Source organism: Nelusetta ayraudi, unplaced genomic scaffold (assembly GCF_046127955.1).
Source record: "Nelusetta ayraudi isolate G7.1 ecotype Tasmania unplaced genomic scaffold, CSIRO-AGI_Nayr_v1 ptg000136l, whole genome shotgun sequence".
Lineage (NCBI taxonomy): Eukaryota > Metazoa > Chordata > Actinopteri > Tetraodontiformes > Monacanthidae > Nelusetta > Nelusetta ayraudi.
Window position 1 is genome coordinate 5,720,990 of NW_027466186.1, and position 14,011 is coordinate 5,735,000.

General features: G+C 46.9%; 1 protein-coding gene across 1 annotated transcript in view; it reads right to left on the minus strand.

The window, feature by feature from the left end:
- The window catches only part of LOC142879572 (transmembrane protein 65-like), a 30,859-nt gene that overhangs the window by 1,553 nt on the left and 15,295 nt on the right, over nucleotides 1–14,011 (minus strand). Inside the window, exons 3-6 of the mRNA XM_076012950.1 lie at nucleotides 13,803–13,847; nucleotides 11,559–11,626; nucleotides 10,462–10,516; nucleotides 5,176–5,218 (exon numbers count right to left, since the gene is read on the minus strand). Of these exons, the coding sequence (XP_075869065.1) occupies nucleotides 5,176–5,218; nucleotides 10,462–10,516; nucleotides 11,559–11,626; nucleotides 13,803–13,847 (211 nt within the window). The remainder of the gene's footprint in view (nucleotides 1–5,175; nucleotides 5,219–10,461; nucleotides 10,517–11,558; nucleotides 11,627–13,802; nucleotides 13,848–14,011) is intronic.

Here is a 14,011-nt window from a genome sequence, read left to right on the forward strand (position 1 = left end):
CTACAGCCCTATTAGCATCACGACGGGATTTCATTCACAAACCAACAGTTACCAAGCAGAAAAGGGATCATTTCGGGAAATAAACATTTGTTTTAATAGCTCATTACGCCGCAGCGGCGCCCCCCCGCAGGAGGGATGCGTGACTAGACCAGCGGAGCCGTGAACGATCGAGCGAAAGAGTCGAATCGTCGAGACAAAAGCTCCAATCTGTTGCCCGTTTGTCCCATTTGTCACGAAGCGCGGCAGGAAGGCACCGCGGTAGCAGCGAAGACCCGGAGCGAAAAAGAAAAACAAACCTCGCTGAATAACGAAGCAAGCTGACTGGCTGACACAGACGCAACATCGCAACTCATTCATCATCACCCGAGACTCTGTTTGTCTTCACCCTCCGTCCGTGGAGCTGATTTCATAAAACGCCCTGTGAGGATGTTAATTACCACGATAATCACATTTCATTACACAGCAGCAGAGAGACACGCATGCTTAATATCACAGACACACACACACACAGACACACACACACACAGACAGACTATGAACTGCTCAATAAAAGAACCTTACTAAGGCCTTGACTTCCTCACATGTGTAGAAAATTATTATCTATACCGCTATAAACATTAGCCATTCCTCCCAAATAAACACAGAGAACATGCCACCCCCCCCCCCACACACACACACACACACACACAGACACACACTAAGCCTGTAAAACACAACCTCATAAAATCACCACAACCGCAGCTGATGCACTGAAAAAGAAAATAACAACCCTGCCGGTAAAGCTCACCTTCAACCAATGGCACGAGAGCGCAGTAAACTGATTAATGTACAGAGTGAGTGTGTGTGTGTGTGTGTGTGTGTGTGTGTGTGTGTGTGTGTGTGTGTGTGTGTCAGTGTGGGCCTGTGTGAGGGGGGGGAAATACTATCATGTCTGTTTTTGCAGCCCGGTCCAGTTCAGTCACTGGAACAAATGGATCCTCAGTTCGCTGCACCCATAAATAGGTTGCGGCTGCAGCAGCCGGAGCAGCACATTCACAGACAGATAAGAAAAGGAGTGCCTGTGTGTGTGTGTGTGTGTGTGTGTGTGTGTGTGTGTATGTGTGTGTGTGTGTGTATGTGTGTGTGTGTGTGTGTGTATGTGTGTGGTAAGAACCGACAATCGACAGGCAAAATTTACCTCGGCCTCGGTTTAAGAAATGCTGCACCAGGATAAAGAAACTGGATGGAATTCAATGTAAAGTCCTCGCAAAGTGTGCGTGCGTGCGTGTGTGTGTGTTGAGTGGCTTGTGTGTAACTAGGCGTATGTGGAGTACTGTCACACTTCCACGGGTTCTCAGAAAAAGTTATTTTCAAAAGTCAATTTAATACTTTGCTGCAGCGGCAGGATTATTCAGCCCTCTCTGATCTGAGGGGCACGTGTCTCGCCAACAGGGGGCAGTGTTGAGTCTTTAATGTGCGCGGTCGGCCAGGGAGAGGGACGGGTGGTTGCGCTGCGTCCTGCTGCACTCACAGCTTGTATTTTCTAGCTCGCCTGGGTGCGATTGTGTTCCACCTCACGCTGTTTTGTGTTCTCACGTCGGTGATCCGAGTGAGTCGCGGTCTCGGTTCTGTGACGAGCGTCCAAACAGAGAGAAAATGTGCTCGACAGCACAGCGCAGCACAGCGCAGCGCAGCGCGCAGTTGGGTTCAAGCACGGAGGAGCAGGCGGCCAGGAGGAGAGACAGGGCCGGGTGGGAGGAGGCGTCAACGAGCCCTCCAGCGTTCGTCGCTACAAGAGTGCCGCAGCGACGACAGCCTGCAGGCAGCCAGCGACACCTCTCGTCTGCTCAGCACCGCTGCCACCGCGCCAACACTTTGCTGAGACGAGAAGAAGAGATCCAGGGCAGAACTCATCCGGCCCAGCTAGAGCTCTTGTTGCTCATTGTAATAAAGTCGCGACCTAAATTCATACCACCAAAACAACACTGGCCCACTTTAGATCATGTCAAGCAAAAATACATTATGGAAATTATTGAATTCAATTGTGTGTTCCTGAAAAACAAATGCCCAACATTTTCTCTCTATTTTAAAAGCCCCCCGCCTTTTTTTTTTTTTTTTTTTTTTTAAAGGGAAACTCCACGAACCTGCGACCCGATCAAAACAGCTCAGTGACCCACTGTTGGGCCGCGACCCACCAGTTGAGAAACGCTCCGGGTCTTTGTTGTTGGTGTGAAATTCTGGAAAATTCGAGATGAAAATGCAGCAGCAAGTCGTCACTCAGGTGTCTGGAGAAGAAACCTGGACGGTGGAGGCCTGCTTGTGTTAAATGAATCAGTGCACCTTGATTTAAGCTAAGTGGAACTGCTGAGTGTGACCATGGTTGAGCTACACGATCAGATTTGAATAAAAAAGCTGAGCTCCACTCAATTCATTTGCACAAAAGACAGCAAAATAAAGCTATTATTCCTTTAAAAAGGAAATTCCAGCTCTCCATCTCCCTTCATTCCACCACCCGACTGCTCCCTGCATTGTTTGGGATGCTTATCTCTCATCCCACTCCATCAGTGCGCCGCTCTTCTCGCAAGTTTACTGCAGTGAGAAGATGCTAATTTATGGCTTCTAAGACAGATTGGGTATTCAGGCGGGGGTTTATTTCTTGCTGCTGATCTCACAGGGAATGAAAGGGAACAGAGTTTTTGGAGTTGCAGTGGCAGGAAACATTAGAGAGTGGGGGAAAAAGAGAGACATCAGTGGCTTTTTATCACTGGGTGACCAGTTAACCCAGCAGAACATTTACACTGGGCCTCCCCACTGGGCTCTCCACTGCAGCTCCATAATCACTGGACTGGTTCAGACTTCAATATCTGCACTCAGGGTTCCCCCGCCTCCTTTGAAATGAGCTGACCCTGACACGAGTGGCCACCGGGGGGAGCACCTGCTGGGCCTCGCTGGAGCAGCAGGCAGCCTTCAGACCCTCTGCAGGAGATCCATCATCATCAGAGGGAACCACTTCCTCTGGTGCAGGGCTCAGCCTGACTCACCTTGACACACCTTGTGTGTGTGTGTGTGTGTGTGTGTGTGTGTCAGAGGAGGTTGGGGGGTGGTTCAATTAACACTGTAGCAACTGAGAAATATTGCCTGTCTGAGAAAGAATCCAGAAAATTTGCTGATTGGACAAATCTGTCAAATGTGAAATTCAAAGCAGGCCAGTATCGTTTCTACTTTGCCGTTTCAGCTATTAATCGTTCATTAGTTTTTCCAAAAGAAAAAAACAAAAGTGAAGAAACAACTCGGTTTTTTTTCAATACCTGTTTCGACAACCAAAATAAAGAAAATGGAGGCCAAATCGTTTCTCCAATTCCTCTTGAAATTTCGTCTCACAAAGACGTAGTAGAAAATTTCCGGGTCACGCCTCAATTTCAAGAATCCAGACTGGACAATTGCTTCTCATCCGTTTCGTCCATTTTCAAATTGACCCCAAAATCAGGAATCAATTTGTTATCCGTTTTTTCATTTCAGATATTGAAAAAACCAAGCGGTTTAAGCCATTCAATCCAATCAAGGCCACCCCGTGTGGTGCGCTGCGCTGTGCGTTTAACTCTGGCTTGCAGCAATAGAAAAGAATGGAGAAGCTTTTATTGCTGTTCTTTGATGAAGAAATCTTCTCCGGCTCTGACAAAATTGCCAATATTGCAGCATGGAGGCTGTGGTCACGGTGCGTTTGCTGCTCTTTCCCTCCCTGAAGAACACCGGCAACACGGCGGCTGACAATAATTCAAAATAGATCTCGTCAAGATGGATACGCAACAAGTCCGCCTTCACAGCCCTGCCATGCAGATACTCAGGCAGGCTGCATCACCGGCCAACTCCACGTCTGTCACAAATCACCTGATCAGACCTGCCGCTACACGGAAACATGAGGAAACGGCCAGGGGCGGGGTGAAGGCCGAGACGACTTCTTGCGGATCATTAAGCCTCCATCCATCAAACCTACCGGGGTGTGAACGCCTGGAAACCAGCGCAGACAGGGAGGGAAGCCGATCACACAGGCACTCGTGTACGTAACATGAAGCAAAAAACAACCTCTTGAGGAACACGCAGACGGGAAGCAGCAACAACAGACGAGGGGTGTGAGTCGTCGCTCCATCTCCCATCCCAGCGACGCCCAACACAGAGAAAAAACACCCAACTCTGATGTCTGAATGTCAAGAGGAAACATCCGCATGATATCTGATTGCCAGCGTGTGGGGGGGGGGGACCACATTTTATTCTGGCTGATAACTTGATTCCTCTTCCACCGGAACCAGGCTGACTCGCAGGTGGACGATAATAACGAGGTGTTGTGATGTTGACTGAAGGCACCGCGGCCAGACAACACACAGCCCAGCGTGAGAGGACGGAGAAGAAAGATTTTACCACCGCTTCTTCTTCTTTCGCACGGTTGTGTGTTTTGTTACAAACAGCTTTTCCCATCGGGACGCAAACCCCCGGTGGCTGCTGTGTCTCCCTCCCTCCCTCCTCCTCCTCCTCCCCTCATCTTCCTCCCCTACCCACCTCCCCCGGCGCTCCTGCTCTCTTCCTCGGTGCAGGATCCATCCTCAATTTTGGGATATGAAGTCGCAGCTAAAAAACTATTTAAAAATCCTCCCCACATGCTGTGACTTCAGAGATGTAATACCACCTTAATAACTCCCTGGGCGCGAGACTGTGAGTGTAGCTGCGTTTTCATTACCCCTAGAGTTGCGCAAAACCTAAATATCGCAATAAAAAACTGGTAATGAAAACACCTAAACTTCAAAAAAAACTCTCAATATGGATAAAAAGTTTTGACGCTCTCATGAGGTGGTTTTTCAGACGTACCGATATAGAGGTATAGTAGTCGGATTTACACATTCTAAACGTACGGGGTCACATGACCAGTTCACGTCAAGTGAAAATGACGCGTTATAAATATTTTTTACGAGTAATCAAAGAGAAAAATATAACAACCATTCTTGACAGCAAACCACATTGAATTTTGAGTGGGGTCTTGCGGGGCGAGATCTTAGGAGAATGTCGGCTTATCCGCTTCACACCGCTCAGTGGAAACGCCTGCAAATCGCAACTGTACTCTGTAGAAATTTTCAGAAATATTGCTTTGATTTTGCGAAAAAAAAGCCAGTGTCAGTGAGTGAGTGAGTGAGTGAGATTCCTTACCCCAGTCCTGCCAGATCAGACACCAGGTTGCCCAGGGCAGCAGCTGCAGAGGGGAGGGAGGAGAGACTTGATTAAAAATAAGAAATCAAATATGACAAGTTCAGGCGCTGGCACGCAGCCATACTCGACTTGCTCTCCGCTCGCCTGCAGGTGGGTTCTGGTGCCTGTGACGGCGACGCTGCTGTGGCTCCGGAGACCTTTAATGATTGCGGTGGCCCACGGTCATCAGAGCGTTCAGAAGGTGACGGTGAGGCGTTTAGTGACCCTCCTCGGAAGGGTAACGCAACACATTGGAAACAGGTGCGTGATGACAAGTCGACACAAATAAAATATGGTCGTGGAAAAAAGTTTTTGGACACCGTAGAAATTTTACTCAATCCCAATTGTTGCTATTAATTATGCTGTTAAAAGTTGATTTTAACCCTACAGGCACTAAATCTGTGCAATACAGACTCTCCAGTACAGTTTCCTCCAAAGACTTGTTCTTCATTTTTACTTCCTGCTCTCCATCTGAATTCACACGACCTTTGTGCTGAAACCCAAGTATTCTGAGTGAGGCAGAACAGTGCGCGTGCAGCATGTGGGTACAAAGTTGGCGACTGACTGCACTGAAATAAACTGCACTTGGGAGACTTAAGAGTGTGTCACTGATGCACGGGGTGTCCCAAAACTTTTTTCCACCACTGTATGACTTGTATGACTGTATGCTTCGATTCACCTTTAATGACGGCGAAGTTGTGATGACGTGGTTATACGGAAATAGTTGCTGTCTGTTTCTAGAAAAGGGGGCGCCGGAGAGCAGCTTTCTTCCTTCCCTTTTTCTGTGTGTGTGTGTGTGTGTGTGTGTGTGTGTGTGTGTGTGTGTGTGTGTGTTCTAACAGAGAGCTGGGATGATAAATCTGCACTCAGCTCGCTCTGCCAGTTGCCCATGACCCAGAAACTCTCTGGAGGGGGACTGGAGCACAGCAGCAGCGCTACGTTCTAATACCTCCGGCAGGATGTCAAACCCAGATGACCGACGGTGCCGCCGTCGCACCGAGGACCAAGAAAAATTTCCACATAACCGTCCAGAACTGAACTGACTTTGACAATCGATCATCGCAACAACTGTGGAGAACACACACGCGGGATATGAAACAAAGGATCGTTGGTGTGTAACCTTTTAAAAAGGTCCCGTTTTCTACTCACCATTACATCTTCATTCTGGACTCAGTGGAGTGGAGGTACATTAATAACAATAATGTCTTGAACCATAGATTTCAAAGGGAAATGGCACCTTTAGCCCTGTGTTTAACAGTCTCCTGTTGACTCCTCGGCGCTTCCGCATGTTTGGTCTCAAGATGTTCTCAGAGAGGGGAGTTAATACCTGGCAGTGAGTGTCATCACTAACCTGAGAGAGGTACCTGTGCCCTTTATGACAGCACACTTTTTTTTAGAATTTGGGGTTTAAATTAAACAGAAAAGCAAAGACAAGTAATAAAAGCTGGGCTTTGCAAAATTCTTTGACCTATTTTGACCTATTTCCAGAAACTTCTCTTGCCTATAAACAATTAAAAAAAAAAAAAATCAGGCCATTAAGCATCGAAACATCAAAGGTCTGACGGTTTGAGCCTCTGCTCTCGTGTTTATCACCGCCGTGCTGCCCAGACCTAATGAGCAGGACGCAGAGACGCCGTCTGCTTGCCGGTGGATAAACAAACCCCGGAAAAAAACAAGAGAAAAACGCATTAGTCCCATCAGTTCAATGCCGCCCATCATTGACTTAGGAGCTGCTCGACAAACAAATGAGTGCAAGACAATTAGGATGTGATAATGTCAATAATTAGCTTGGTGATGGTGGGGGGTGATGGGAGGTAGGGGGGCACGGCCTCTTTTTAAGGAGGGCAGAAGAGGCTCGTTGTTGTTATTGTTTCTGTCGCTATGATGAAAAGAATCTTTATGTTCTCATCACATCGTTGACTCTGTTTTCCAATACAGTGTTTTGCAAAACAAAAGCGATATTTCAAACATTTCGACAATGGATGGTGTGAAGTGCATAAGCCGTAACTCTTGTAAAAATCTCGTCCCGCGAGACCCCACTGTGAGGAGGATGGAGGTTCAAAAAGTTTTGCGTTTTGGAGCAGCTAATTTCATTTGTCACTGCTGCTGTTGCTGCTGTTCTCATCAGGAGGGGGAGCATCGTCACCCAGGAATTCACAGACGAATTGTGGATTCGGTATTTCAGAATGAGCCGGGACATGTTTAATCGATGTGTGATGCCATTGAAGCTCACGCAAGGTCACGTGACCCATCTGAAAAACCACCTCATGAGAGCGTAAAAACTTTTTTGCCATATTTGAGTTTTTTTTCCTCCAAGTTTAGGTGTTTCCATTACCAGTTTTTTTTTTATTGCCATATGTTGGTTTTGCACAATTATTTTTGGTAATGGAAACGCAGTTTGTGACTGTTTGGTCCACGCGATTGTTTCCTCTCAGTGGGAGGACACACCGCCACCCCCAGACCCCACTCCCTACCTCCTGCCCCCCACCCCCACGGACTCTGCGGACTTGACGCTGGTGCTAAATCACTTCACCCAGATAGCTGCAGCCTCTCGGTTCGCCGCAATGACACTGATAAAAAAAAAAAAAAAAAAGAAGCAATTTGGAGCCAGGCTGGGACAGCGGAGAGAAAGGAAGAGCTCCTGCTGTTTTGTCTCTGATGGGCTTTGCTGAATTGAAAATATGTATCAGCCCCGAGATACACAACACCTTTCTTGTTTTTTTTTTCTTTCTTTCTTTCTTTTTTTTTGTTAATGCATTTTCCCACTATGTCTCCCAGCAGCCGTGCGAGCCGGCTCCTCGCCCGCCCCATTTCCTCTCACGCGGCAGATCAATCTCAAACCAATTACCCTGCAGCACCAGCGGCTAACACCGCTCCTCCACAGAGGCTCCGCAACTGCATCGGCTCTTCATTGGACGGACGCTCGGGTTTCGCAAGGCATTTAACGCTACACGTCATCGTACGACTGATTGCATGTTTGACGTCTTCTCTTTGCTGGAGTCATCAGTTTATTGCAGTTTGTCCGCGTCTTCTTCTGTGGTTCAGAAATGTTAGCATGCAGCGGCTTTGTCACAACTTAAAGGTCAAGTAATATTTGGAGATTTTGAGAGGAAATGGCGACATCAAGTGGTTACATTGTAGATTGCAGCGCTCTTTCGCTCACCCTCCTTCTCCTGAGCTTGCCAGTGAGCTACGGTGGCCTGCACACCTAAACCTGGATACCTGGACACCTCATCCGCTTTCTTCCTCACTAGTTTATTTGAGGACGCGAGCATTCAGCCTAATCATGAAACATGAGTTGTCCTTCCTTAGTATTATGGTCTGTAAAATTCTTGTATATAAATATTTATTATAACCATTCTAGGTAGTATTGCACTCTGAGCATACACTTTTATTTATGTATCTATGGCCAGTATATTAAGCTTTTACCAATACAAATATCATAAATCAGGCCAAATTCTACACAGTGGACCTTAAGTGCAGGAGAAAGCAGGTGTATAAGATGAATGGATGAATGGATGAATGGATGGATGGATGAATGGATGGATGGATGGATGCAAGGATGGACGGATGGATGGAAATCCAGATGAATGTCTCAAAACAATTCATGAGTCAGTCGGAAACATTCTATGAGTCTTCTGAAAACACTATAAAATATGTATCAACAGTTTGCCGTGGGTGTAAAAAGACTTCACTGTCTCACTCCTGATCCCCCACTTCTCCCTCCCCTCTCTCTCCCTTGTTTATCGGCCATACATCACCCTCTGCTGCTGCTTTACGTTGACACTTGCCTGCAGCGCCTCTTTTCCAACCCTTCAAGCTGTTTGTTTCTGCTTCAGTCTTTTTGTTTGTTTGTTTTTTATTCATCTCCCTCGCTGAATGTCCCATTTGAGCTGCACTTTATCCCCCAAGTCTGCTTCCTTCTCAGCCCAGCAGCACTTAAATCTCCCGAGAGGTTATATATTTTTTTTCCTTGGGCGTCCGTCTCGGCCCGACTTTACACCTGCATGGAGGGAGCAAATAAAATCTCTGCCTCCGCTGCTCTGTCACAGCAGCCTTCTCTATGTGTGATTAAGGCGGAGCACTTCGCTGCAGGAGCCCATTTCGTCTCTGGAAGGTGAAATCAAATGCGGCTTCAAAACTCTGGCAGCAGTCGGGGACGGAGTTTTCCTCCACTCGTCTTTATTTCTGAACACCTCGCATTTGCATATCACACGCACAGCAGAGATTTTTATGGCAATGTACACGTTTGCCACGGATGAACGTGCAAACTCTGACCTGCTGTGCTCCTCGTCCTGCAGCCCATAATAATCAGCACGTGCCTCATTTTAAAGTGTTTTCGCTCAGTGTTCCCGTGACATAACAGCCTCTGCCAGAGACAGCGAGGGGGGGGGGCGGGTGTTGCTGGTGTGAGCGATGAAATTGCGCCTCTCCGAGCTGAGTGGAATCCACAACGGCCTTTCAATTTGACTTTGAACGCGGCGATTCTGTTTGAAATTTATCCCGAGTGGGAGCGCCGCTTGTTTGGAAAGGTGCCACGCTGCGCCGCCGTCACCTCGGCCTCATTACAGGGGGATAACTCTGACCACAGAGTGAAACTGAAGCCTGTTTCGACACAAAGGGAGGCATTCTTTGATTCATTCACACTGATTTAAGCACAGCCACTCCAACGGGGAGAAAACAGACCACTGTGACACAGATTTCAGTGCCCAGCTTCAGAGCTTTAACTTGGTTTTATTCTGACTCTCTGGTTATTACCGTCGGCCCTGTTTAACTCTGATATCCTGGCTTCCAATTGCAGCTTTTTATCTGGCGATTTCTAAATCTGTAAGAGCGAGACAGTGATGGCTTTCAGCGACACCTAATAGCATCATGCAGATACAGCTAAAAAGTTGTATCTGGGTTTTGTTGTCACTCCAGAAGCTACATACACACACACACACACAAGTCAGTGCCACCATGACTGGTTCAGTGATGTACCTCTCGGCTGCTCAGGTATTGTGAGTGACAGATACACGTTAAAACAAACATTGTTTTTGGCTGTCGACAGTGTTTGATGATTTTCGGGGGGGGAGAGGATCTGGTTTCACAAAATATTCACAAAACAGAGACACAGAATATTCAAGCCCGAGAAAAGCAGCCGCTGATTCACTCAACAAGGAGGCTGAAACTTGGAAACCCGTCAGGTGTAAAGGGAGTTATTATTAATGGACTAGTTGTTTGTGAAGAACAGTTTGTTTCTCCTACCTGCCATGGTGGAAATGCCGAGGACCACACCAATAGACAACTCGATCTGGGTGCCCTGCAAAACACACGCAGGCACAGGGAGTGTGAGTTACAACATACAAGGTACAGGTTTGTCTTAACTAGGCTGACATCAATTGCAGTGTGAGTCTTAAAGGTTGAGTCTGGCTGGGACATTGACGTTTCAGTTCATTACCTCTCATTCTCTAATGGTTCCAACCTCCTGCTTGGTAATGATATTGACTCATTCATTTCGACTTTCACAATTAGCATGAGCAAGTGTCTCTGAGGCTAATGCTAGAATATGTTCATACAGATTTCTAAAGTCCTCCCAGCAGCAGCAGCAGCAGCAGCAGCAGCAGCAGCTTTCACTCTTGTGATTTGCAGTATTTTGCCTCAAGTGCTGCTGTGGACCTTTAGTCCTCCGGGGGGAAAAAAAGAAAGAAGAAAGAGCAGAAGTGCAGGCTGAAATCTGCAGAAGAGGTTGTTGGGTTCCTCTGAACCGCCGGTCAGTCAGCTCTCTGCACTCAGACATTTACAGTGACTGGGTTTAGATATACATCTTATTGATTTCAATGTTCACCCCCTGACAGACGACTTCTCCAGAGAGCAGAATCGATCCTCCAGAAGCGCGGTGACCGTCACAGTATTACTGCTTTTGAATCGGCTGGATCATCTGTTTTTGATTCCCTCCATCTTTCTCTAACGTTCTGGATTTGTGCTATTGTGCGCTTCTTCCCACATCCAGCTCCCTCAGAACTATTTATCATCTCAGCGGGGAAAATAAATAAATAAAAAAGAACCCTGCTGTGTAAGCACAATGTGAATTTTCCTCAACTCATTCCGTCCCACAGGGTTTAGATCTTCTCCCCACTTCACAGAGACTGAGTGAAGAGGTGGGTTAGCGGTGGGCACATCACTGAAAGTTGTATGGGGAAGTTGAAAGAGGAGGAGGAGAACAAAGGGAGGAGGGAGCGACAACAGGCGGGGGAGAGGCGCAGCGGCACAAAGCACAAAAAAACATTTTCCTTTTGTTTTGTTTTTTGTCTGCTCGGTGGAGAGGAAATTTCGCGCAACGATCAAAATCCCGACGGACTTACAGCGACAATCATGATGCAGTTGTCCAGGAATCCGAAGCCGACGAAGGGGAGAGCGTTGTGCAGCAAAACTGGAGGGAGAACAACAAACAAGAATACATTACATTAGCCGCGGGGCAAACAGGAAGCCAAGCGCATCAAAGAGAGCTTAATAAATAGACGGTTGCCGCACCTCGGAGAGCCGGAGCAGAATGGAATTATTGCAAAGAGTGACGCAAGGAAATGAAAAGCCACCGAGATGAAACCTTGACGCTTGAAATGCACAGAGAGGGAAAATACGCGTACGTCCTGTGCTGTGAACTGTGCATCTTTTACATCTTTCTCTTGCTGAACCAGTCGGACGGTGCGCGTCAAAGTGAGCAGCTTGGGAAATTTCCCCTTTGTGATGTCCCAAAGGGAACTGTCCTCCCAGGTTGCCTCGCTTTTGTCCCCTTCCAAACGTGGAAGGTCCCAAAAATCAAAAAAACGGGTCAATTGTGGCAGAACGACAAAAACGAATGCCTTGCAGGCGGCTGCAAGCACAGGGCTAAGTATGCAGTGCAAGATGACAAAAATAACTCAACAAAACTCAGGTGTACAGCTACATCAGGTCGAGGAGAACTCTCTGTCATGTCTGGACTGTAATAAGAATGACAATTGTATTTAATTCGAGAACAAAAAGCAATAAGGATATGAATATTAACACACACATTTGAAAGCTCTGCAGAGTGCACACACGGTTTAGTATGCTGCTTCCGCTGCTGTGAAAATGCAGTTTAAATGTCACTGAGAACGATCCATCAGTGCGTTGAATCATAATCCTCAGTGGACGACGCTCAGGTTCCCTCACAACTCTTCCTCAGGCCCCACCGAGCAGGAAACACACTGATGGATAACACACACTCTGGTCTGGAACGCCACCAGGGATGTGAAAACTCCATCTGTTTGCAGTCGGAGGAGTCGAGAGCCACTCGTCTGCTTTTGGGCTTTTCAACGCAGGTGTGAAATCAAGAAGTGCGACTCACACAGCCAGAGTTTATCCAGGACTGCTGCTGGTCATCACGGCCAGTTGTGGAGGAACAATGGTGAGTTTAGCCCATCTTAGGAGATTTATTAGATCCACACAGATCCATGTAATCATCATCATCGTCATCATCATCATCATCATCATCATAAAGAACTCCTATTATTTATTTATTTTTATTTTGCTGGCCTTTTGCCTTTTCTTTGCGAAAATGCAGAGAAAGGAAAAGAATAAATAAAAGTAGACACCTTTAATTGCTCTTATTTATGATATGAACTTTTCTTTAGATCTAAAGAACTCTCAGAACACCGCAAAAGACCAAATTTCTACCCCCCCCCCATATCCCATTTGGTTTCCCATTTTTCTCTCTAATCATCTGCGGACACACGGTGGCGCTAGAGGGCGCCTCTCTGGATCACACTAGCCCAGGGCTCAGCAACCTTTACCACCCAAAGAGCCATTTTTCGTTTGCCACAGAAAAGAAAACACAAAAGCCTTTTGACGTTTAAAATGAAAATAAGAGCATTAAATGTTCGGTTTTCTGTCGGTTGACACTTTTCTGTTCTTAGAATTCTCCAGTTTGTCTGCCTGGGTTTCGAAAAGTTCATGACAAGTGTCGAACATCAGTGGTTGTGACGCATACTAAAAGAAGAATTAGAATTAGAATTACATATTAAAAAAAACTTAACAAACTAAAATAAAATACATTTGAATTAAATACTCATTATTTATTTCCCAAAGCCACAGGGAGCCGCATCAGAGGGACGAAAGAGCCACGTGCGACCCCGCAGCCGCGAGTTGCCGACCCCTGAACTAACCATAAAGACAAGCGGCATTGTGTTTTCTAACACATGAACTCATCTGAACCACCAGCAGGCCGGGAGTCTCGAACCCATTCCACAGCGTTTTGCTCTCAGCAGCCACTTTGGACATCGACATGTAAAAAAAGACGTTATAAACTCATCAGGCTGGGTCATGAGCACCACCCCCGCCCCCCCCACTGCCCCAGCCCAGGTCTTTAGGGAGGGTGTGCCGACGGTGCATGAACCACCCGGCCTTTCCTGTCAAAGCAAATGAGGCCTGATTGTCATTAATCATCCAGAGTGTCACTCCGTCGCTGATAGATAAGCACGTAGTTGCACGGCGGAGCCTGCAGAAATCAAAGCTGCGAAGTGAAAAAGACAACAAGACAAACAGAAAGCACATGAATTTTTTATTTTTTTTTACAGCAAGCAGCGTCTTACCGTATCTTAACTGTGCCGAGGTGGGCGGAGCGACCTCAAGCTGCCCTGCAATACAAAAGAAGAGAAAATGCATTCGCTTTCATTTCATTTTATATAACTGAGGGTGAAAGACAGCAGAAATGTCAGACTTTAAAAGGCAAAACCTATTGCCTGCGACCTTTTGGATATAAAGAGGGGGAAAAGGTGAGGGAGGGGGAGGGATGGGAGTG